Source organism: Taeniopygia guttata, chromosome 29 (genome assembly GCF_048771995.1).
Source record: "Taeniopygia guttata chromosome 29, bTaeGut7.mat, whole genome shotgun sequence".
Classification (NCBI taxonomy): domain Eukaryota; kingdom Metazoa; phylum Chordata; class Aves; order Passeriformes; family Estrildidae; genus Taeniopygia; species Taeniopygia guttata.
In genome coordinates this window covers 3,969,273-3,990,033 of record NC_133054.1, presented here as the reverse complement: position 1 = coordinate 3,990,033, position 20,761 = coordinate 3,969,273, and the positions used below count along the sequence as shown (strand labels likewise).

At 64.6% G+C, this 20,761-nt stretch overlaps 3 protein-coding genes across 10 annotated transcripts; all 3 read right to left on the bottom strand.

The window, feature by feature from the left end:
* Positions 1 to 470: 470 nt before the first annotated feature.
* Positions 471 to 3,996, bottom strand: TAC3 (tachykinin precursor 3). 3 transcript variants are annotated; one of them, XM_041711630.2, is made up of 5 exons: positions 2,037 to 3,996; positions 1,226 to 1,431; positions 1,029 to 1,131; positions 930 to 953; positions 471 to 851 (listed from the first exon to the last, which is right to left on the bottom strand). In XM_041711630.2, the coding sequence occupies exons 2-5, from the start codon at positions 1,319 to 1,321 to the stop codon at positions 703 to 705; spliced, it is 372 nt and encodes a 123-aa protein (XP_041567564.2). In that variant the 5' UTR covers positions 1,322 to 1,431; positions 2,037 to 3,996; the 3' UTR covers positions 471 to 702. The 3 variants fall into 3 exon arrangements, with proteins under 3 accessions (XP_041567564.2, XP_041567565.2, XP_041567566.2); XM_041711631.2 differs by having other exon boundaries at positions 1,226 to 1,413; XM_041711632.2 differs by lacking the exon at positions 930 to 953.
* Positions 3,997 to 4,179: 183 nt separating this feature from the next.
* MYO1A (myosin IA) lies at positions 4,180 to 13,530 on the bottom strand. 5 transcript variants are annotated; one of them, XM_030259312.4, is made up of 29 exons: positions 13,275 to 13,530; positions 12,295 to 12,441; positions 11,442 to 11,557; positions 11,157 to 11,251; positions 10,938 to 11,042; positions 10,801 to 10,847; positions 10,643 to 10,706; positions 10,204 to 10,302; positions 10,006 to 10,109; positions 9,779 to 9,926; positions 9,573 to 9,691; positions 9,403 to 9,489; positions 9,254 to 9,319; positions 9,048 to 9,152; positions 8,734 to 8,796; positions 8,426 to 8,626; positions 7,562 to 7,788; positions 7,284 to 7,484; positions 7,111 to 7,204; positions 6,846 to 6,995; positions 6,681 to 6,749; positions 6,342 to 6,428; positions 6,033 to 6,107; positions 5,807 to 5,941; positions 5,599 to 5,705; positions 5,398 to 5,530; positions 5,142 to 5,294; positions 4,944 to 5,071; positions 4,180 to 4,448 (listed from the first exon to the last, which is right to left on the bottom strand). In XM_030259312.4, exons 2-29 carry the CDS (start codon positions 12,418 to 12,420, stop codon positions 4,325 to 4,327), a joined length of 3,228 nt encoding a protein of 1,075 aa, XP_030115172.4. In that variant the 5' UTR covers positions 12,421 to 12,441; positions 13,275 to 13,530; the 3' UTR covers positions 4,180 to 4,324. The 5 variants fall into 5 exon arrangements, with proteins under 5 accessions (XP_030115172.4, XP_072775724.1, XP_072775726.1 ...); XM_072919623.1 differs by lacking the exon at positions 13,275 to 13,530 and adding an exon at positions 12,848 to 13,265; XM_072919625.1 differs by lacking the exon at positions 6,342 to 6,428 and having other exon boundaries at positions 13,275 to 13,529.
* A 295-nt stretch (positions 13,531 to 13,825) lies between these two features.
* On the bottom strand, positions 13,826 to 20,333 carry NEMP1 (nuclear envelope integral membrane protein 1). 2 transcript variants are annotated; one of them, XR_003957285.4, is made up of 10 exons: positions 19,065 to 20,333; positions 18,372 to 18,493; positions 17,513 to 17,723; positions 17,223 to 17,295; positions 17,028 to 17,121; positions 16,770 to 16,884; positions 16,385 to 16,610; positions 15,468 to 15,641; positions 14,986 to 15,258; positions 13,826 to 14,556 (listed from the first exon to the last, which is right to left on the bottom strand). XR_003957285.4 is itself a non-coding variant. In XM_030259396.4 (10 exons), the coding sequence occupies exons 1-9, from the start codon at positions 19,417 to 19,419 to the stop codon at positions 15,039 to 15,041; spliced, it is 1,590 nt and encodes a 529-aa protein (XP_030115256.4). In that variant the 5' UTR covers positions 19,420 to 20,331; the 3' UTR covers positions 13,826 to 14,556; position 15,038. The 2 variants fall into 2 exon arrangements, 1 of the variants encoding a protein (XP_030115256.4); XM_030259396.4 differs by having other exon boundaries at positions 15,038 to 15,258; positions 19,065 to 20,331.
* Positions 20,334 to 20,761: the final 428 nt, after the last annotated feature.

The following is a 20,761-nucleotide window of genomic DNA, read 5'->3' as shown; positions in this document are numbered from 1 at the left end:
CGGGACACATGGACACGGACACAAGGACACGGGAGGGACACACGGACACGGAGCGGGACACACAGACGCGGGCGGGACACACGGACACACGGACACGGGGCGGGACACACGGACACGGGAGGGACTCACGGACACGGACACACGGACACGGGGCGGGACACACGGACACGGGAGGGACTCACGGACACGGACACAAGGACACGGGAGGGACACACGGACACGGACAAGGGATGGGACGCACGGACACAATAACGGGCACGGACACTGGAAGGACACACGGACGGGGACACGGACACTTCTCCAGCCACGGGGGCTGCGTGGGGAAGGGACAGGTCGCTGTAGCCCACGAGCACCCCAAGCCCGGCCCCGCAGGTCCCGCGGGCTCATCCCCGTGGGCTCATCCCCACATCCCCATCCCCTGGGCCATCCCGAGCGGGTCCCGGAGGCGCAGCCAAGACACAGAGGCGCAGTTTGCGCGTGTCCCGCGCAGACACGGGTGGGTGTATAGCGGGGCACGTCCAGGTGTACACAGGTGCACGGACACGCGCGCGTGGGGCGGGACGGCCGCGCTCCCGGCGGCTCCCACGACAGCTCCGTGGGCACCGGCGCTCGGGACGCTCCCGCAGTCGGTCCCACCGTCCCCGGGACACGGGGCACAACCCCGCCCGGGCCCCTCCGCGCGTGGGGGGCTCGTTCCGCCGCTCAGGCCGCCCGCAGCGGGACCTCGCCGGGCGCGGGGGGTCGCGGGGAGCACCGGGGGGCCGGACCGCCGTTCTCCCCCCTCCCCGCTGCTCGCCCGGGCTCCGCTGCTCGCTTCCCCATGAGCCCCACGAAGAAATCGTGCATGTCTCCTGCGGAGAGACCGGCCGTCAGCGGCACCGGCACCGGCAGCGGCGCCGGCACCGGCACCGGCACCGGGCGGGACTTACTCTTCTGCGGCGCCGCGGGGGGACCTGGAAGAGACCGAATCGGGTGAGCGGGGACCGGGCGGACCCACACCCTCCCAGCCGAGCCCCCCAGCCCCTCACCGGCGCCCTCCTCCCGCAGCAGCTCCAGCGCGGCGGCGGCGGCGGCGGCGGCCCCGGGGCTGCCGCGGGCGTTCCACGGCAGCGGCTCCGGGACGGGCATCCCCTACGGGAGAGAAGCCGGTGAGCGGGATGGGAAGGGGTCCGGGGGCTCCCGGAGGGTCCGGGGTCCGCCCGCCGCTCTCCCCCGACGGCCGTACCCGCGCGGGGCCCGGTGGGGCGGCGGGGGCGCGGCGGGCGAGGGCGAGAGGCAGCGCCAGGAGGAGCAGCACCGCCAGCACCGGTCGGTTCTTCATCCTCAGGGGGAGATCAACGATCTGCGACGGAGCGGCGGGGCCCGGGGGTGTTCCGAGCCGGCGACTCCTCGATAGGGCGACCCGGGATGAGTCTGGAACCGAAGCGGGCTCTGGGGAGGGAAAGCAGCGAGACGGGAGACGGCGGGGCCGGGGGCGGCGGGACCCGCTCTGGGGTGTGCGGAGGAGGGACCGCGCCCCTTCCCGGGCTGCCGGTGTCCCTTGGACGGGCTGCACCCCGAGGGTGCATTACAGGGTTGGGGGGGCACGTTATGGGGTGTGCAGGGGGACACGGCCCTGCTGTGGTCCCGCTGTCCGGTGTTCCCACTCGTGCCCGTGGTGGCACGGCTATGCGCTCACACACGAGCCGTGCAAACACGAGTGTGGGGCACGGACACAGCTCGGGCTCCCTGCTGCACATCTCAGCACACTCGTGTCCCCTGACACGCTCCGTGGCACACTGACATCCTCAGTCACACTCCCAGGCACGCATATCCTTGCCCACAGCCGGATTTGCTTTTAGACCCCCCACCAAACCCTCCCCAAATTCAAGGGACACCTTCACCCATCCCTCCTCCTGCCTGTGCCCTCCCTAGCTCTGTCCCAACCTCCGCTCCTCCTTCTGCCTTCCCCTAACCCCAGCGGGGCGAGGACAGAGCACAGCAGCTCCCCGGGACCCTGGGGAGCCCCCAGAGCCGTGGGACACCGGGACACAGACCTGCCGAGCCCTCCGGTGGAGCTGAGGGCTGAGGGACTCCTCGGGGCGTGGTGGTGGAGAGCAGCGGTGTGGTCAGCGGTGTGGTCAGCGGTGATGGACAGCAGCGGTGGTGGGCACCAGCCGTGGGCAGCGGTGGTGGGCACCAGCCGTGGGCAGCTCCCCCGGCCCGGGCTCAGCCGGGAGGTGAAGTACCGGGGCAGCGGTTTCTGCGCGGCGCTAAATAAGGGGCTCTACCCATGGCACGGCGTGGGTGGGCAAGAGGAGAGCTGCCAATGGGGGCCGGTGGGGTGGTACCCCCACCCTGCAGCTTCACGCCCACACAGGCACGGTGACACCGACAGCACTCGTCACACACGAGGAGTCACACAGCGGCACACTCGTGCCCACGCAGGCACCCCCGGGTGGGGGGTCAGCGCACGGGCACCGTGCCCACGCAGCCCCCGGCCCCTCATTGTGGGGACGTCACCATGTGTCTGTTGGCACGTGTGGGGACACGCGTGGAGGAATGGTCCTGGCTGGATGCGGGGCTCTGCAGCCAGGATTTGGGGGTCTCACGAGGGAGAGGGGATGGGCCAGGCTCCCACCGTGCGCCCGTGATGCACACGCGTGTTCACCTGCACTGGTGTGCCCACACTTACCTCATGCACACTCACACGTACCTCACACACACCCTGCCCCACTGCAGCGTGCCCGGTGTGCCAGGATGTGCCCAGGTGGAAGACAGGGAGGAAAATTTGGGGGAAAACAGAGGGGCACAAGGAAAGAGGGAACGGCTGGGCCAACAAATGAGAACCGAGGACTCCATCCCGAGCAACAGGCAGCGGCCGCTGCTCCGGTGGCTGCGGCAGCCCCCCGGGAAAGCGGCCGGCAAGGCGGCAGCTCACGTTGCAAACAGCCCGGGGCAGGGCAGCATCTGCAGTGCCGGGAACGTTAATTAAACCGGAGCCTGGCCAGAGACGGTCTAATTAATTAATAACACCTACTTGTGCGATGCCAAGTGCGACGCAGCTGTGAAGAGCCGCGGTGCCCCGGGCTTGTTTACGGGGGGAAGGTCCCCGTGCTGGGACGTGACGGAGCCCGCGGCGGAGAGCGGGGAGCCCTCGGTGCTGGGACGCGGCCAGGCCACCAAAGTGCCACCGTGTCCACGCACGTGCCCCCCACACGTGCGGGAGGTGCCCGCACACGCTCCCCCTGCACGAAAACGGCGCTCCGGGGCCCACCTGGGAGCTGGTGCTGATGGGGATGTGACGGGGAGTTGGCAGCTCCCGAAGGTAACGCGGGTGATGTGTGGGGACAGGATAAAAACCCTCCTCAAGAGCGTCATGAAAGGGGGGAAAAGGCAGCAAAGCAGGGGAGATCTTGTCACGGGGGTTGTGGGGTCCTGGGGGCTGCAGGACTGGTGGGAGTGCTGAGGGTTCAGGGGGCTGGAGGACTGACGGGAGTCTGGAGGGTTCTGGGGGCTGGCAGGGGTTCTGCAGGTCCTGGGGCCTGCAGGGGTCCCATGGATCCTGGGGGGTTGAAGGACTGATGGAGCTCCTGAAGGACCTGGGGGCTGCAGCGCTGATGCGGCTCCTGAGGATTCCCAAGGCTGCAGAACTGGCAGGGCCCCACAGATCCTGAGAGCTGCAGGACTGGGGAGGTCCAGAGAGTCCTGGGCACTGCAGGACTGATGGGGGTCCTGATGGGGCTCCTGAGGGGTGCTGGGTTGATGGAGATCGCGTGGGTCCTGGGCTGCAGCATCACTGGGGCTGTGCAGTGACTGCCCTCTATCCCATTCTCCGTATCCCTGGTCCCAAGAGCAACCCCAGCACCAGCCCCTGCACGGGTGTCCTGCAGCAGGGTGGGGGGACCCTGGGCAGGGGGACAAGGACATCCAGTGCAGGCAGGAGGATGACAGGGACCTCACATGCAGCCACCCATGGCTGCCAAGAAATTGCCTCTGAAGCAACACGAGCTGAGAGCCACTTGATGGGAAAAGTGGCCACAATTTGGAGCCTTTCCAGTCACCACAAGCAGAGCGCTGGCTGCAATCAGGCATCGGGAAAAGTCAGGAAAAGCGGGAGGCCAGGATGAGGGGCTACATCACCGGGCTGGGCTGTGGGCCCTGAGGTCCCACCCCACCTGTAATGGGGTGACACCGTCCTGGTACCGACGCCTCAGCATCCTTTTAATGGGTTTGGAGCGATGTCTGGGTGCTGCCAGCACCCGCAGGGGTGGGGGACGACACAAGGAGGGGGTTGGGGGTGCCAGTGTGAGGGTGGGGGTCTTGGTGAGGGGCGAGGGTCCCCTCAGTGCACCAGGACCTCCATCTTGTTGCTGCCCTTTTTCTTGCAGACGGGGCCATTGATGCCAGCCTTGGGCGACTCCACCACGGTGATGGACACGTCGCCCTTCGGGAAGCGGGTGGAGAACCTGGGAGGGGAGGATGGAGGGGAGGGGTTGGGATGGAGAGGTGGGAGGGGGACACGCCCATGCCCTATTGCCCAATGAGCTGCCGTGGTTGCACCCACTCCTCAGCTGCAGCCAGTCAGGTCACTCACATGGTGCCCCACCCTTGGAGGCTCCACCCCCACCTCAGTCCCACGCTGGGCACCGCCCTGTCCCACCCATAATAGCCCCACCCATATCAGCCCCACCCTCCTGGCCCCACCTACATCAGCCCCACCCTCCTGGCCCCACCCATTGTAGCCCCACCCACATCAGCCACGCCCTCCTGGCCCCACCCATTATAGCCCCACCCACATCAGCCCCACCCTCCTGGCCCCACCCATTGTAGCCCCACCCACAGAAGCCACGCCCTCCGTGCCCCCAGCCCTGTCCTGCCCCACCCAATGTAGTCCTGCCCTTCAGGCCCCACCCACTGTGACCACACCCACGGAACCACGCCCAGCAAAGCCCCGCCCACACCTGTCCGTGATGTGCAGGGGCAGCGCCTGTCCCGTGGTGGCCTCCAAGGTCTGGTGCAGGCGGGTGACCAGCTCGATGAGGTGGTCACTGACCAGCAGAAAGTCACCCTTGGCCCCCACTGTGGAGACCTGAGGGGCAAGCGAGGGGTCAGCCCTGCTGGGGACCCCCTGAGCCCCCAGGGCCCCCCTCCCCATGTACCTCCTTGAGGTGCAGGGCCAGGAAGCCGTCGGAGAAGCGGGTGACTGAGACGCCACGGATGTCACTGAGGCTGAGCACGGTCTTGGGCTGGGCGGCCTTGGGGTCAGCCAGGACCAGGTGCTCGGTGGTGAGGAGCAGCAGGCGTGGCACTGTCTGTGGGTGGGGGTCAGTGTGGGCAGGGGATCACCAAGAACTGAGGGTCACCGTGGCCCTGTGTGCCCTCCCTCCACCCAGGGCACCCAAAGCAGGATCTCACCTTTCCATTAGCCCTGTTCACCTTCCTCACGGTGTCGGCCATCACCAGCTTGTCCTTGGCCACGGCGTGGAGCTTCTGGTACTTGGGGTTCTGCTTCAGCCCCAGGTACTCCCCGCGGAAGGGCTGCTGCAGGCTGGGGACGAGGGCATCAGCCACTGCTGCCCTGAGCTCCCCTGCACCCCCAGCCCCCTGCCCTGGCACCTTTTGGGGTACAGGGTCTTCTTGTCCTTGAAGAGCTCGCTGGCGCAGAGCCTGGCCTGCAGCTGGGCCCGGCGCGCCGCCGGCAGCTGGTCCCGGTACTTCTTGCACTGCCGAGGGAGGGGACGAGTTGGTGCCACCAGAGACCTCTCGGGTGAGCTGGCACACCCAGATCCCACCTGGAATTCTCCTCATCTCCCCCTGCTCCCACCTTCCAGTGGTAGAAGATGTTCTTCAGCTCCTGGTTGGCGTCACTCAGGAACCTGTATGGCGCCGGGGGCCAGGTCCGGTCCGTCACCGACAGCGGCGGGAGGTTCTTTGCCAGCCCCACCAGGTACCTCTGCACCTGGGGGGTGACAATGCAGCAGGGGGGTCAGGAGAGGACCGGGCAGGGGCTGGGCAGGCACCGTGGGCCCCTCTCCCCCAGCCCCACTCACCAGTCGCCGGTAGATGAAGTTGGCCAAGCAGGTGCTGGCGTTGGAACGGAAATATTTCCTGTAGGTCCTGCGTGCCTGCGGGGACAGCAGCAGCAGTGAGGACACCGGACACCACCACAGCCCCACAGAGTTCAAGGGCGTCCCATCCCCACGTCCCCCTCATCCCCCACATCCCCCAGATCCCCCTTCCCTGTTTGGCTCCATGGAGAGGACAGAGGCTGCAGCCCGACAGGGTGGGCAGACAGACAGACAGCCCGGACACAGCGGTGCGGACAGCAGGACAGAGGTGGCCTGAGGGCGTGTGGTTACCTGGTACCCTCTCCAGTGAGCGGCGATGGTGGTGGCGGCCGCGTGACGTCGGCACTGGGACTTCAGCTCCCGGAGGAGCCGGCGAGACTGCGGGGGTGAGAGCCCAGGGAGCCCGAGGGGAGACACCAACACAGACATGGAGCCAGAGGGAGAGGCAGGAGAGAGGCAGGAGAGAAGGAGAAAAGACAGGGAGAGGAGATGAGGGTGAATCTGGTCCCGCCGTGGGACACACGGAGCTCCTGGTCCCACCGTGGGGCACGCAGAGCCCCTGTCCCCACCCACCCTGCTCTCGCACACCAGCCCAGTCCCATGGTGGCTCTGGGGCTGCCCAGTCCTCACCTTCCAGCCCCGTGCATAAGCCTGCAGGATCAGCACCGACCGCTTCATCTGCTTGTACCTGTTCTTTTGCTGTGGGGGAACAAGGGGGTGAGTTGGGTGGCTTTGGAGAGCCAGACAGAGAGGGATGGGCAGGGGAAGCACGGCCAGGACCTGCCCTGTCCTCACCCTGTGGCCACGGAACCAGGCGGAGATGAGGATCTGGCTCTTGCGCATCAGCTGGTACTGGGTCCGGCACCGCCAGCCCCGAAACATCTTCTGGATGAGGGTGGCGAGCTGGGCCACGCGCTCCTGGCGCCGCCGCTCCAGGTCGAAGAGCTGGGGACAACCCCAGCAAGCGCTGGCTCACGAGCAGCCCCGGGGGCTGTGGCGTCACCGGGAACTCCCAGGACAAGTCTGGATCCCGCCTGGACTCCCCCATTCCCAGACTCACCGTGCGTGGCGAGCGGATGAAGATCTTGGTGTGGCCGAACGCCAGCTCCTCGGCGGGGAACGCCAGACCTGCCAGCAGCACCTCGGTCCCCTGCCTGCACCCCGGCGGAGACGAGGCCGGTCAGAGCCCCTCCAGCAGCCCCCCGACCCTCCCGGTCCGTGCCAGCCCCGTACCTGTCCCCACCGTGCCAGCGGGGCCACGTGCGGGCATTGAGCATCTTGTAGCGCTGCAGGAAGGGGCCGTAGGGCTGGCGGAAGGCGTAGCCCGCCCGCCGCACCCGCACGTTCTCCAGCAGCCCCAGGTACCGCACCTGTGCCAGCACCAGCTCCGGCGTGAACACCATGGCTGACTTGGCATCGTTGGGTTTGATGCACCTGCAGAGCGCAGCGATGGTTTGGGGGGGTTTGGGGTGCCAGTGCCACCCCCTGGGGGTCTCTGCTGGGGCCGGTACCTGATGTAGTTGGGGTTTTTGGAGTAGAGGTTCCTCATCAGCATTGCCACGGATGATTTGAACTGGGAGCCTGCGGTGGGGGGCAGCTTGAGGGAGACTTTCTGGGGGTCCCCCTCAGGGAAGAGCGAGCGCAGCAGCGCGTGCCGGGCCGCCCACATGGCCTGCGAGAGGTCGCGGAAGAGCAGGTCGTTGTTCTTCTCGATGAAGCCCGTCACGTTGTAGGTCACCTGCGGGGGCAGTGGGGTCAGCACCTGGGCACGGTGTGGGGCACGGTGTGGGGCACAGTGCTGCATCTCCAGCCCGCTCCCAGTCCAGCCACACATCTCCTGTGCAAAGCTGGGAAGGGGAGTGGGGCACTGGGAAGAGAACTGAGGCACTGGGAAGAGAATTGAGGCACTGGGAAGAGAACTGAGGCACTGGGAAGAGAATTGAGGCACTGGGATGAGAACTGAGGCACTGGGATGAGAACTGAGGCACTGGGATGAGAACTGAGGCACTGGGAAGAGAATTGAGGCACTGGGAAGAGCGTCAGGATGCTGAGAAGAGGATTGGGACACAGGGAAGAGGGTCAGGGCTCTGGGATGAGGAGTGTGGCCCTGGGAAGAGGATCAGGCCTCTGGGATGAGGAGTGTGGCACTGGGAAGAGGCACAGGGCTCTGGGATGAGGAGTGTGGCACTGGGAAGAGGGTCAGGGCTCTGGGAAGAAGATCAGGGCATTGAGAAGAGGGTCAGGGCTCTGGGATGAGGAGTGTGGCTCTGGGAAGAGGGTCAGGGCTCTGGGAAGAGGATTGGGGCACTGGGAAGAGGGTCAGGGCTCTGGGATGAGGAGTGTGGCCCTGGGAAGAGGAGCCGGTGTTGCCGGACCTTGCCGGCGTAGTGGTGGATGCGGAAGCAGCGCGGTGGCAGGCTGGCGTCGGTGACACGCCGGGCGTTCTGTGTCTCCTTGCTCTCATAGTGCTTGTGTGTGGCCAAGAGCTGGTTGAGTTTGGTGAGGAAGGTGTCCTCGTTGACCACGCCGGGCCGCAGGCACTCCTCGTCCAGCATGGCCAGGATCCCGGTGGTGCTCTGTGCCATGGTGGATGCTGTCACCCCAAACCGTCCCCAGTGGATCCCAGTTTGGGGTGTGGGGGGAGCTGGAACCCCAAGATCCCAGCACTGGGTGGGCAACTCACGTTCTCAATCAAGTTGCAGATGATGCTGTTGTCGAAAAACTCCACTGGGGTCCACTGGATGCCCTGAGGGCAGATGTGGGTCAGACACGGGGATAACCCCGAGCCTGCCCCATGGACACCCCCAGCCGATGTGGGGCAGGAACCGGATGTCCGGCCACGGGGATGAGGATCCCGAATCCCTTCCTGCCATTGAATGCGCTCTCGGCAGGGAGCGGGGCCAGGCGGGGACGTGCGGCGGAGCCGTCTCCGGCACTTCCCCATCCCAGGGGGGCCGAAACTCCTTGAGGCCGTGCTCTGGCCGGGGCTGGAGGTACCTCTCGGACGTATTCCTCCTGCTCCTCCTTCAACGTCATCAGGATGAAGATCTGCTGCAGCTTCTCGTTGCAGTAGTTGATGATGAACTGCTCAAAGCTGTTGTCCTGAGAGAGAAGGGTCCTGTAGGGCAGAGCCCCCAGCCCTGCCCCATGTCTCAAATGCTGTTCCCAACCCCTGAACGGGACCTGCTGGATCCTTCACTCACCTGGAAGATCTCGAAGCCGTAGATGTCCAGGACGCCCATCACCTTCCTCTGTTTGTCTGACTTCACCTGGGGAGATAATGGGGTGTTCATCCCTGTGTGGGGTGGGGGTCCAGGGTCCTGCTGGGGCTGGAGGATCCCCTGGAGCTCACCTGGATGCTGGCATTGATACGATTCACCAGCCAGTTGAAGAGGCGGCTGTAGATGTTCTTGGCCAGCGCGTCCCGGCCGTAGTAGCCCTGGGGAGAGGGGATAGGGGTCGGTACCAGCTCATGGGGGGCTGCCAGGCATCAGCCCCACGGCTGGGGGTGGTCCTGCTCACCTGAGGGACAGTGAGGGTGGTGAGCACCGTCTCATCCCGCGCCTTCACCGTGCGGGAGCACAGCGCCCGCTCCAGCGTGCCGGGCTCCAGCCCGATCAGCTCGCAGATCTCCCGCAGCTCTGTGTGAGGAGACGGCGCTGCCAGAGCGAGGAGGGGCTGAGGGGGTCCCCCCAGCCCCTATTGCCATCCCTATCCCCCGTCCCTACCCCGGGGCTCGGTGATGCTGCAGGCCTCCATCCCGCTGGCCTGGAAGCTGCTGCTCAGCTGGACGTTGCCCAGTTTGAGCACCACGGCCGTCACCTGCAGCAGCTCCGTCACCTCGGCGGGCGAGAAGCCGATGACCCTCATGGCATCCTGGGGATGGACAACAACAGCTCAGGGGATGGGGTGGGCTCCAGGATTTTTGGGGAGGGTCGTGTTTTCCCGTGGGTACCTGCATAGCGTGGAAGTTGGCGGCATCGTCCATGCCAGGCAGGTTGGAGCCCTCGCGGTTCAGGTATCCATAGTGCCCACAGTCCTGGCGGAGCTTCAGCTGCTCTGGTGGAGGGGAGAGGAGGTGGCAGCTCAGCCATGATCCTCCCCAGCTCCTCTTCCACCTCCAAATCCCCCCCACTGTGGGGTCTGGACCTACGGAGCAGCTGTGGTGAGGCCCCAGCCAGGAGCTGGTAGAAGATGTGGAAGTTCCTCTCGCCCTTCACGTGCCGGACAATGCGGGACTTCTCCAGCAGGTCTGCAGGGAGGGGTCATGTTGTGACTTGGATAATGAATAGAATAAGCACTTGAATAATTTAATAATGTATCCTGCAAAGTCTCTGAATTTTGCAAAGCTTCATGAAGCCTTTTTTGCAAGGCTATCTTTTGAAATTTGTTTTTAGTTCTATTTCTCTCTCAACAATGCCTGTTTCATTCTATGTTTTTTTTTTTTAAGTCAGTGTTTTTTATCTCAAGGTTAGTATACAGATGCACGCTATGTGAGCTTTCTATCAGGTTTTGAGAATTAATTTCCCACAGGGTTCGTGGCACTGGGGTGTGTGGAGTGGAACCCCCCGGGATGGGTGGTGGGTACTCACAGTTGCTGATGACCCCTCCCAGGGGCTCGCCCTTGAAGTCGAACTCAATGTCCATGTACTTGCCCTGGGGGAGGGGGCTGGGTCAGGGAAGGGGGTCCTGGATCCCCTCTGTGCTCCCAGCCCCAGCAGGGTCCAAGCCCCATCCCCAGGTCACTCACGAATCGGGAGGAATTGTCATTCCGGACAGTTTTGGCATTCCCAAAGGCTGCAGGAGAGGAGGGGGGTTAGGGCACGGTCCAGGGGGACAGCGCCGAGCCCTGGCGGGTCCGGGATGCTCAGGATGTCGGGCACTCACCCTCCAGCACAGGGTTGGACTGCAGGAGCTGCTCCTTCACCTTGTTCACCTCCTCCCCTTTGCTGCTCACGGCTGCCACGTAGGACATCACCAGCTTGCTGGCCTCTGTCGGAGAGGGGCCGGGGGTCATTGGTGTGGGGCGGTGGGCGCTGGGGCTGTGCCCCTCACCCCAGCGGCCCCTCGCAGTGCCCCTTGCCCGCCGTGCAGCCCTGGCTGTACCTGTCTTGCCAGCGCCGCTCTCGCCGGTGATGAGGATGCACTGGTCCCTGTCCCGGTCCCGCAGCGAGCGATAGGCATCGTCAGCGATGGCGTAGCTGGGGGCAAGAGGGGTTGGAAGGGGCTGGAGCCATCTGGGGGCTCCAGGAAATACCAAGACCCCCCCACTGTGGCTGTGGTGTTGCTCCAGGTGCATTCTCTTAGCCCAAACATCTTGGGATTGCCCAAGAGCGATGCCCTGGGCACAATCCAGGGGACCAAGGGCACCACCAGCCTCCCCGTGCTCACATGTGGGGCTTCACGGCGAAGAAGCTGCAGTTGCGATACTCCTCCACCTTCTCCGGGGTGTAGATGGGCAGGGACGTGTACGGATTCACCGAGATCACCACATTCCCGATGTACGTCTGTGGGACAGCAGGGATGAGGGCTGGGAGCTCCTGGTGCTCCCCATCCTCATCCCAGATCCTCCTCCTCATCCCAGACCCCAAATCCCGCTCCTCACCCTCGACCCTGCAGCCCTCCCACTTTGCATCCCAGGCCCCATACCCTGCTCCCACTCTGGACCCCAAAGTTCTCCTGCTCCCAATCCCAGACTCCATATCCTGCTCCTCACCCCAGGCTCAGCAGTTCTCCCACTCTCCTGGGAGTTTGGGATCCTTTTCCCCAACCCAGACCCCATATCCTGCTCACCTTGAAGCCCTCCCATTCCCCACCCCAGACTCTGCAGCTTTCCCAGTCCTTTTCCCCATCCCAGACCCCATATCCTCTTTCCATCACGTAACCCATATCCTATTCCCAATCCCAGACCCTGCAGCCTTCCAAATCCCCATCCCAGACCCCATATCCTATTCCCAATCCCAGACCCTGCAGCCCTGCCAATCCCCATCCCAGACCCCATATCCCACTCCCCATCCCAGACCCCATATCCCACTCCCCATCCCAGACCCCATATCCCACCCCCCATCCCACACCCCATATCCCACTCCCCATCCCAGACCCCATATCCCACTCCCCATCCCAGACCCCATATCCCATATTCCCATCCCACACCCCATATCCCACCCCCATCCCACACCCCATATCCCACTCCCACCCCAGCATTCCCTGTCGTGCCCCCAAACCCCCCCGTCCCGCTGCCCACGTAGATGTCGCGGCGGCGGAATCGCTCCCGCAGCGTCTGGACCAGCGACTCCTCGGTCAGCGGGTCCAGCAGCACCAGGTCCGCCACGGCCTCGGCGTCCAGCAGCGAGGAGGAGGCGCCTTCCATGGCCGGGCAGCTCCGGGGCAGCTGCGACACAGCACGGGCCGGGGGCTGCAGCCACGGACACGCAGCCCCCACCCCAAAACGCCCCACCAGGTCCTCAGCAGCCTCCGGGATCTTGGCTGCACCCCCCAACTCTGGGGATAGGGGACAAGGCAGCCACACAGCCGCAGAAACACGGGGGGCACCTTCCCGGGGTATCCTGGGGGGCAGGACCCGCTGGTGGGGCTGGGGGCAGCCGGATGAGGGGGGAAGGGGGGACCCGGCAGGAAATGCGGACACCTGGACCCTATTCTTGGGGCAGGGATGAATTCAGCCTCCGCTTCCTCCCTCCTTCCTGGCAGGGGGAAGCTGGGGCGGGGAGGGGAGCCCAAACACCCCCCGACAGGTCACCCCCGGGAGCTGCTTCCCCCCACTCTCCTCCATCCCTCACCTGTCTGTGACAGCGCAGTCACCTTCCTGGGGGTGACCTTCACCCCCACTTTACAGCTGGAGCGCAGGGCTGTAAACCCAGCCCCACTTATCGGTGCCCCGGGGAAAGTTCACCAGCGGTGAGAAGGTGGGGAAATATGGGACAAAAAGGGTGATGGAGGTGGCCCCAGCAGCCTCTAGAGATGGCCGAGCCCTCCAGGGGTCTGAGACCCCCGTGCTGCTGGGGGACACCCCAGGGTCAGCAGCCATGGGTGGGAGCCAGAGCAAGAGCCCCAGGGCAGCGCTGGGCTCACCCCGGGGCTACCAGGTCCCCACGGCCCGCGGGATGAAGGTGCCCTGGGCTGGGGGTTGTGGGGACAGGGTACCCCCATCCAGCTGAGGATTGGGGGGTTCGGGCGCTTCAGCTGCTGTCTGGGCCCCCGACTCACCTCCCGCTCGCAGAGCAGCCGCTGCTGGAGTGGCTTCAGCTGGAGCAGCCCCGGAACCGGCGGGGCTCAGCCCAGCCCAGCGCCCGGTGCTGGCCCCGTCCGGCCCACGGAGGGGAGGAAGGACCGCAGGGCCCTCCCCCAGAGCTCCCAGATGGGGAAACTGAGGCACGAAGGAGCAGCCAGTGGCTACAGCCCCAGCCCGCGGTCCCGGCTCAGCCTTCCCCTCCCGGCAGCAGGAACAAGCAGGGAAAATCCTGGAGCCGAGCAAACAAAGGGAGCTTCCTCTCCTGGGCTGCGGGAAACAGGGGCAAGGTACAGGGCTGGAGAACCGGGAATAGCTGGGGCTGGAGAACCGGGAATGTTCAGGGCTGCTCCGAGGAGGACACCTGTCCCCAAGGAGGACACCTGTCCTCAGGGAAGCACACCTGGTCCCAGCCCAGCCAGGGAATGTGTCACCCAGGGGTTGTTGTGTCCCCACACACCATCCTCAGGAGAATGACCTCCCACAGGCGGCTGAGCCCTGGGGTCACAGCAGGACAAACAAATAAGGCTCAGCACCTAAAAAATACATCTTTATTAAAAATATAACCAGTCATCCAACACGCTGAGGCAGAGGGGAACGAAGTAACAGAGTCTGCTCACACTCGAGCAGGGAGGAAAGCACAGCAAGGGCTGGGACAGGGACAGACCTGGGACCGGGACAAACTGATGGCAGAAGCTCCAGCTGAGGTGGGGGCTGGGCTGGGCATCCCCAGGGCAGCTGAGACACTGCGAGGAGGTGAGGGCAGTTATTGCTTAGGAAGTTGCATAGATTGGGGTGTCCCCTCCAGCTTTGGGCTTTGGCAGAGCTCCCCACTGGAATATCAGTGGGGTCACCCTCAGTCGCTGCCCACACCCACTGAGAGAGGAGTAACAGCAGGAGAAAGGCAGAGAGGCAGGGAGGTAGCATATCCACACTCATCCTCAGCTCTGGCATGGGGAGAGGGGGCTGAGCACGGCCTCTACCCCAACACCACCTCCAGGGGCAGCCAGCAGACCCCGAGGCTCCACAGCTCCATCGAGGAAGCGCCAGGTGTTGTTTTTGGTATCCACACGGGACTGAGGCCAAGCAGAGGTGTGGCCCGACCAGCTGGAGTCCTCTGAGGTGTTTGTAACAGGAGGAGGAGGAGGAGCAGGTCACTGGCAGCTCCCTCACCACGGCTCCAGGCAGGTGCTGAGCACGCAGGTACCAGCGGGACAGGTCCAAAGTTCCTCTCGTGTGTGTCACCTCACCCTCAGGCACCTGCACAGGAGATGGAGGGGAAGGTCCATCCCCACCCCAGGCTGTCCAGTGCCCAGCGAGGGGAAAGCAGCTCCTGTTTGCAGCCCACAGCTGTGGCACTGGGGGATGGAGCCAGATAAGCACCCAGGTTTGGGAAGGGGTCCCTGCCCCAGGGGTGCCACCCTGGGAGCTCACAAACACCCACTGCAAAATTTGGGGTGGGTCCAGGTTGAATCCTGGTGACTTCCCAGCCTGAGGGGGTTTCTCATGTGTCCCACCCCAACACCCAGAGCTGTGCTGACAATGGTGTCCACACCTCGGGCAGGAGCTGCAGGGGAAGGGAGGTCAGAGCCCTTTTCTCCCTGCCAGAGCAGGTCCCTCCCCACAAGGACCACCCCACAAGGACCACCCCCACAAGGACCACCCCCACAAGGACCATCCCCACCGTGCCTGGAGCAGCCCAGCAGTGGTCCCGCTCCTTGGCCAGGTCAGGGCAGCTGACCTCATTGGACTTCCACATGGTTGTGGGGCAGGAAATCACTCCTGTGATTCCCATCAGAGGAGTCACGGATGTTTTCCTCCTCTTCGTCATCATCACCATCATCATCATCCTCCTCAAAGAGCTCCTCATCAATGGAGAGACTTTCCAGGCCGAATTCCCGCTCGTGGGCTGACACCTCGTTGGGGGTGACGTGGGAAGCACCACCCACAAAGTCAGCAAACCTGGGAGAAGCCGTGGAACAGCACGTTGGGCAGGTGTGTCCATGCCTCTGGAGAGGCCCTGCCACACACAGGTAAAGCATTTTGCTGCTGGGACCTGGTGTTATCCATCCTTTCCCCCCACACACCACAGATCTGTGTCTCTAAGGACAGAGGTGACAGCACAGAGGGACACAGGGTGGCCACCCCGAGCTCGCTGTCAGGGATGTTACCTTTTGGGAGACTGGATGCGGGACACCGTGGTCCAGGCAGAGAATTCGGGGCTCTGGCAGAAGCTCCGCAGCTCTGCCAGGGCCTTGCGGGTCTCCACCTCGCCCTGGAGCTGAAATTCCTCCTCTGTCAGCAGCCGAGGGGGGGTCGGGCCCAGCTTGGAACTCTGCACCCTCCTGCCAGGGGGGCAACACCAGTTAATGCCTGCCTGGATGGGGTGGGAGCAGCTCCTGGGGCAGGACCCCAGGGCAGGAACTCTCAGGACAGAACCCCTGGGGCAGGATCACCCTCCAGGGCAGGAACTCTAAGGCAAGACCAGCAGGTGAGGCAGAATCACCACCCAGGGCAAGAACCTCTGGGCAGGACCAGCTCCTGGCACACAAATCCCTGGGGCAGAACCAGCTCCTGGAACGTGAATCCCTGGGGCAGAACCAGCTCCTGGAATGTGAATCCCTGGGGCAGAACCAGCTCCTGGAACGTGAATCCCTGGGGCAGCCTGAGCTCCCAGGACAGAACCAGCTCCTGGGGCAGGAACCCTGGGGCAGAACCAGCTCCTGAGACAGGAATTCCTGGGACAGACTGAGCTCCCAGGACAGAACCAGCTCCTGGAATGTGAATCCCTGGGGCAGAACCAGCTCCTGGGGCTGGACCAGCTCCTGGAATATGAATCCCTGGGGCAGCCCGAGCTCCCAGCTCCTGGGCCAGCTGGCAGTGGGGAAGTGGAACACAACCCTCTAGCCTCTGCTCCTTGCTCCCAAGGACCCTCTCCTGCACCAATCCCAGAGGAAAAAGGGCACAGTTACCCACCCCACTCCCAAACCCCAGTGAAAACAACCCCGTTGTGTGACACGGGCTGCATCCAGCAGCTCATCCTGACCCAGCTGGGAGCCTGAGCAGGCTGGGGTCCCACAGGCCTCACCGGTAGACAGCGAAGGCCCACTGCAAGGGGTAATCCAGGTTCTTGGTGCAGACAGCGATGAGCACCAGGCCCAGGGCGATGGGGTGGATCTGGATGCCCGAGTACATCAGCAGCAGCCCCAGGAGCTGCAGGGCCCAGGACAGGAGGTTGATGCTGCGCTCGTTCTCCAAGGGGCCGTACCTGTAGCACACGGCGAAGCTCAGCAAGCCCACCAACAGCAGGTAACCTGTGGGAGAGCACAGGGACGGGGCAGAAATTGGGGGCTCTGTGAGGATGAGGGAGAACCTGACACCAGCAGCAGGGACAGGGAGCTTCAGCATTGCTCCCCAGCTTCACTAGGAGCTGTTCACCTGGCGAACAGGTGAATCTCAGAGCTCCCACCTACCTAACAGGTACTGCCAGTAGGACTTGCAGATCTCCCGCAGGTTCTTGAAGATCAGCTGAAGCAGGTACAGGGAAAAGGACCAACCTCCAAACAGCAGGAAGTACACAGGGCTTTTCTGGGGGAGCACAGAGGGGGCTGCAGGCAGGCTGTGCATACCTCCCCCAGGTGCTGAGCTGCTCTGTACCAAACCCAGTCCATCCCAGTACAGGTGTAGAAAGGGCTATGAGGCCTCTGACCCCCTCAAGACACGAGACCTACCTTGGGCATGACCTTGGACATCATGTAGACGAGGACAAGCAGCGAGGCCAACAAGCCAACACTGATCCCAGCTGAGTAGTAGAAGATTTGGCTCCTGCAGCGATCACACAGGGAATCAATCCCAGCAGGTGTTTTATGGGTACCTGTGCACAAACACCCCCACCCAGGAGCCCCCAGGGAAAGGAGGGGGCTCACCTGCTCATTGTGTCCCCACAGAAAAACAACAGCAGGCCCAGGAAGAAAACAAGGAACAGCTTAGGGTCAAAACCTGGCAAAAAAAAAAAAAAAAAAATTAATCCCAGTGGAGAGGGGCACGGTGGGAAGCTCCCACCTGCCACGGGGTCACAAGGACAGGGATGGGACCTCCAAGGGATGGGACCTCCAAGTGCCCCAAACTCCTTCTGCAGACCAAATTCCCTTCCTGAGGAAGGAACAGGTCCTTGGATCATGAGCTGCCCCCTTCCAGCAGCGGGGAGGGGACGTACGTCGGAAGAGGACGACGGAGTAGGTGGTGCCGGGCTCCAGCAGCTCGACCTTGAGGCAGGTTTTGTTGCTGTAGAGATCCACGTCGATGCTGGTGTCGTTGAGTTTGCCCCGCAGGAAGGAGAACAGCACGTTCCACAGGCTGAACTTCTCCAGCTCCTCCTCGCTGTCCACCTGAGTGACGCGGATCATCCGGCTGCTGGTGACGCGGATCTGCGGGAAGAGAGGGGGAATGGGGGTGCTCAGCATGGAGAAAAGGAGACTCAGGGGTGAGCTCACCGCTCTCTGCAGCTTCCTGAAAGGTGGCTGTGCTCAGCTGGGGCTTGGTGTCTTTCTCCAGGAATGGACAGAACCAGAGGACACAGCCTCAAGCTGCACCAAGGGAGATATAGGTTGGATATTAGGAAAAGGTTTTTCAATGAAAGAGTTGTATGTGACATTCTCATTCTCTGGACAGAGAGACATAACTGTCTCTTAGGAGAAGCACAGAGAGAAGAAAACAACTATATTTAAATGGGATTTATACTAAATCCCACATAGAGAAAACAAAAGAACAGAGATAAAGATTGTTTTCTTTTCTTCTCTCTGTTCCTCTCCTGAGAGACAGAGTTATGTCTCTCTGTCCAGAGAATGTGAAAGTCACAGTCATAAAACTCTGGAATGTTCTGCCCAGGGAGATGGTGGAGTCCCAATCCCTGGGTGTGTTTAAAACAAGCCTGGATGTGGCACTGGGTGCTGGGGTTTGGTTGAGGTGTTGGACTGGATGACCTCGAAGGTCTCTTCCAAGCCAGTGATTCTGTGAACGGACGGATGGAGGGGCTGCAGCAGGGACCATCTGCTGCCTCCTCCTGCTCCCCCCACCTGTGTCCTGGTCCAGACGTCGTTCCACCGCGGGACACGCGTGTTGGTGTAGCAGAAGCGTTGGGATTCCTGGTGCTGGGACGCGTGGCCCTCCTGCAGCGCGATGATCCCATCCTTGGAGCCTGGGGAGCACGGAGGGAGGGGTTCAGGCCCTGCTGCCCCCTGCTTCACCCACCCAACCCTTTCTCTCCCCGGGGATGCTCCACTTTGCCATATTCCCCACGGTATTTCCGCTGTTTTCCTTGGAATTCGCCCTTTTCTGGGATAACCCCGTGCCCTGCGCTGTCGGGATCAGCGCATCCCCATCCCCGCGTCCCTTCTGGCCCGACTCCAAGCCCCAAAATCCCACCTCAGCGACACAGACCCGAGGATGCCTCCGGCACGCACTCACCCCGCGAGGTGAAGCGGCTCCCGAACGGCACCGGAGGCCCGATGGTACCGGGGGATCGGCGCAGCGGGACACGAAACCCCGGTCCCACCGGGCCGCACCGACCCCTCAGCGTGGAGGCCCCGGGAAGCGCTCAGAGTGTTCCCTGCGGGCGCAAGGTGCCTCTCAGCGGGCACCGGGCCGTTCCCCGCGGCCGACGCCGCCGGTCCCGTTGTCCCGTCACGCCGCCCCGGGAGATGCCGCTGCCCCGCTCCCCGCTATGACTCCCCCCGGTCCCCGCCCATGGACGGCGCTTTCCCGCGCACCTGCAGCTTCCAGGAGCAGGAAGGACAGGAACAGCAGCAGCAGCACCGACAGTCCCGGCAGCCGCTGCCGCCCCGGCGCCGGTTTCATCCCTCCCGCCGCGGCGGCGCCGGCCGCTTCCGCTTCCGCCCGGCCCCTCCGCCGAGGCGCGTACGCAGCCAATAGGAGAGGCGCTCGCCGGGCTTTGTCGTCGATTGGCAGTTGGTTTAACCTATCAAAATTCAGCTTTGATCTCGCGCCCCGCCCCTCTGCTTCTGCCACGTTGATTGACAGTGCTTTTAACCTATCAGCAGTGAGCATGCAGGAAGCAGCCATGTTCCCGCCCTCGGTTACCACGGTGACCAACATGCCCGCCATTCACTCAACGGCCACGCCCCACCCCGGTAACGGCTCTGACAGACTCGCCCCTCGACCAATCAGAGCGCAGGCACAACAAGCCACGCCCCCACACCTCGGTGATTGACAACCGCCTCCACCTATCAGGGCGCGGCCTCGCGTTGTTGGCGCGAACGGGCCACGCGTGGGGGGCGCGCAGGTCCCGCCCCCCGCCCCTCCCGTGGCCGCCGAACCCGCGGGCCCGGGTCCCGCCGCTCCCACCGGCCCCGGGCCCCGCCGGCCCGCACGGGGCTCTGCCAGCTCGGCCGTGGCACGACGGTCACCGGTGACCCGCGGCGCGGAGTGGGTCCCGCATCCCACGGGTCAAGCGGCGGCTCGGCTCGGGGTCTCCGGTTCGCCCCGCTGCCGGCACCGTCTGTCAGCCCCGGGAAGGGGGTGCCGCTCTCCGCGTGGTTTCCCCCCCTCCCCTCCCCGTGGGGCGGCGGCCGCCCGTGGGCGGGCAGCGGGGAGCGGGCTCGGGCGGCCCCCCCGCTCCCCCTCCGCGGGCCGTGGGCGGCGGAGCCGGGAAGCGGCGGGGCCGTGGGCGGAGGATGTGCGTCAGCCGGGGGCAGCGCCAGGGCTGGGAACGGCCCCGCCGCGCCGGACGCTCGGTCGTGGGGAAGGGGGGGGGCGTGACAGGGGGGCTGTGGGGAGGGGGTGAACCGGGAGTGCTGGGGCAGGACCCCCGCCATGGGGACCGTGCCCGTGCGGGATCTCCCGGCTGCTCCCCCGGCAGCACCGGGGATGTGCCCCGGGCACCGGCACGGCCCCACGGCCAGGATCGCGCGGGGGCGGCTCTGGCCCCACGCCAGGCGCCGGCCGCGGTATAAATAGCGCCGAGCCACGAAGGGCCGGACCGGGGTGCGGGCCGTGACACCCCCCCCTCCCCCTCTCCCGCGGGAGGGACCCCGGTGCTGCCGCCGAGGGGCTTCAGCATCCCCCCAGCCCACCCGAGAAACCTCCGTCCGCTCCCGTTCTCGCCGCTCCGGGGCGTGCGCAGCCCGAAACCCATCGATGGCAGCGTGCGTGCCGGTGACACCGAGTGCCAGCCCTTCGCGGGGGCTCCGGCACCGGGGGGCACCGCCGGGACAGCGGCGCCGCTACCCGCAGCATCCCCGCGCCCGGTGGGGTTGTCACCGAACCCGGGGATGCTGCGAGCGCTGCCCGCGGGACCCCCGGGATTCAGGGTCTCCGCGCCAACACCGAGCACCGCGTCCCCACAGGGGGCTTCTGCCTCTCCCACGGAACCCCGTGCCACGCGTGTCCTGCCGGGGCTGCGGGACCCCCGATGCCGCCGTGCGGGGCGCCGCTCCCGCTCTCCTCC

Coding starts and splice junctions, on each gene's coding strand:
- MYO1A (XM_072919622.1), bottom strand. CDS start 11,752: ATGGAGTCTGGGATTGGGAGCAGGAGAACTTTGGGGTCCAGAGTGGGA. Junction 10,110..10,203: donor GGCCTCACCACAGCTGCTCC/GTAGGTCCAGAC, acceptor CCCCTCCACCAG/AGCAGCTGAAGCTCCGCCAG. Junction 9,153..9,253: donor ACGGCTTCGAGATCTTCCAG/GTGAGTGAAGGA, acceptor CTTCTCTCTCAG/GACAACAGCTTTGAGCAGTT.
- NEMP1 (XM_030259396.4), bottom strand. CDS start 19,419: ATGGCGGGCATGTTGGTCACCGTGGTAACCGAGGGCGGGAACATGGCT. Junction 16,885..17,027: donor TGTCCAAGGTCATGCCCAAG/GTAGGTCTCGTG, acceptor GTGCTCCCCCAG/AAAAGCCCTGTGTACTTCCT. Junction 16,611..16,769: donor CTACTGGCAGTACCTGTTAG/GTAGGTGGGAGC, acceptor GCTCTCCCACAG/GTTACCTGCTGTTGGTGGGC.
- TAC3 (XM_041711630.2), bottom strand. CDS start 1,321: ATGAAGAACCGACCGGTGCTGGCGGTGCTGCTCCTCCTGGCGCTGCCT. Junction 1,132..1,225: donor CCCCACCGGGCCCCGCGCGG/GTACGGCCGTCG, acceptor TCTCTCCCGTAG/GGGATGCCCGTCCCGGAGCC. Junction 954..1,028: donor GCTGCGGGAGGAGGGCGCCG/GTGAGGGGCTGG, acceptor GGTCTCTTCCAG/GTCCCCCCGCGGCGCCGCAG.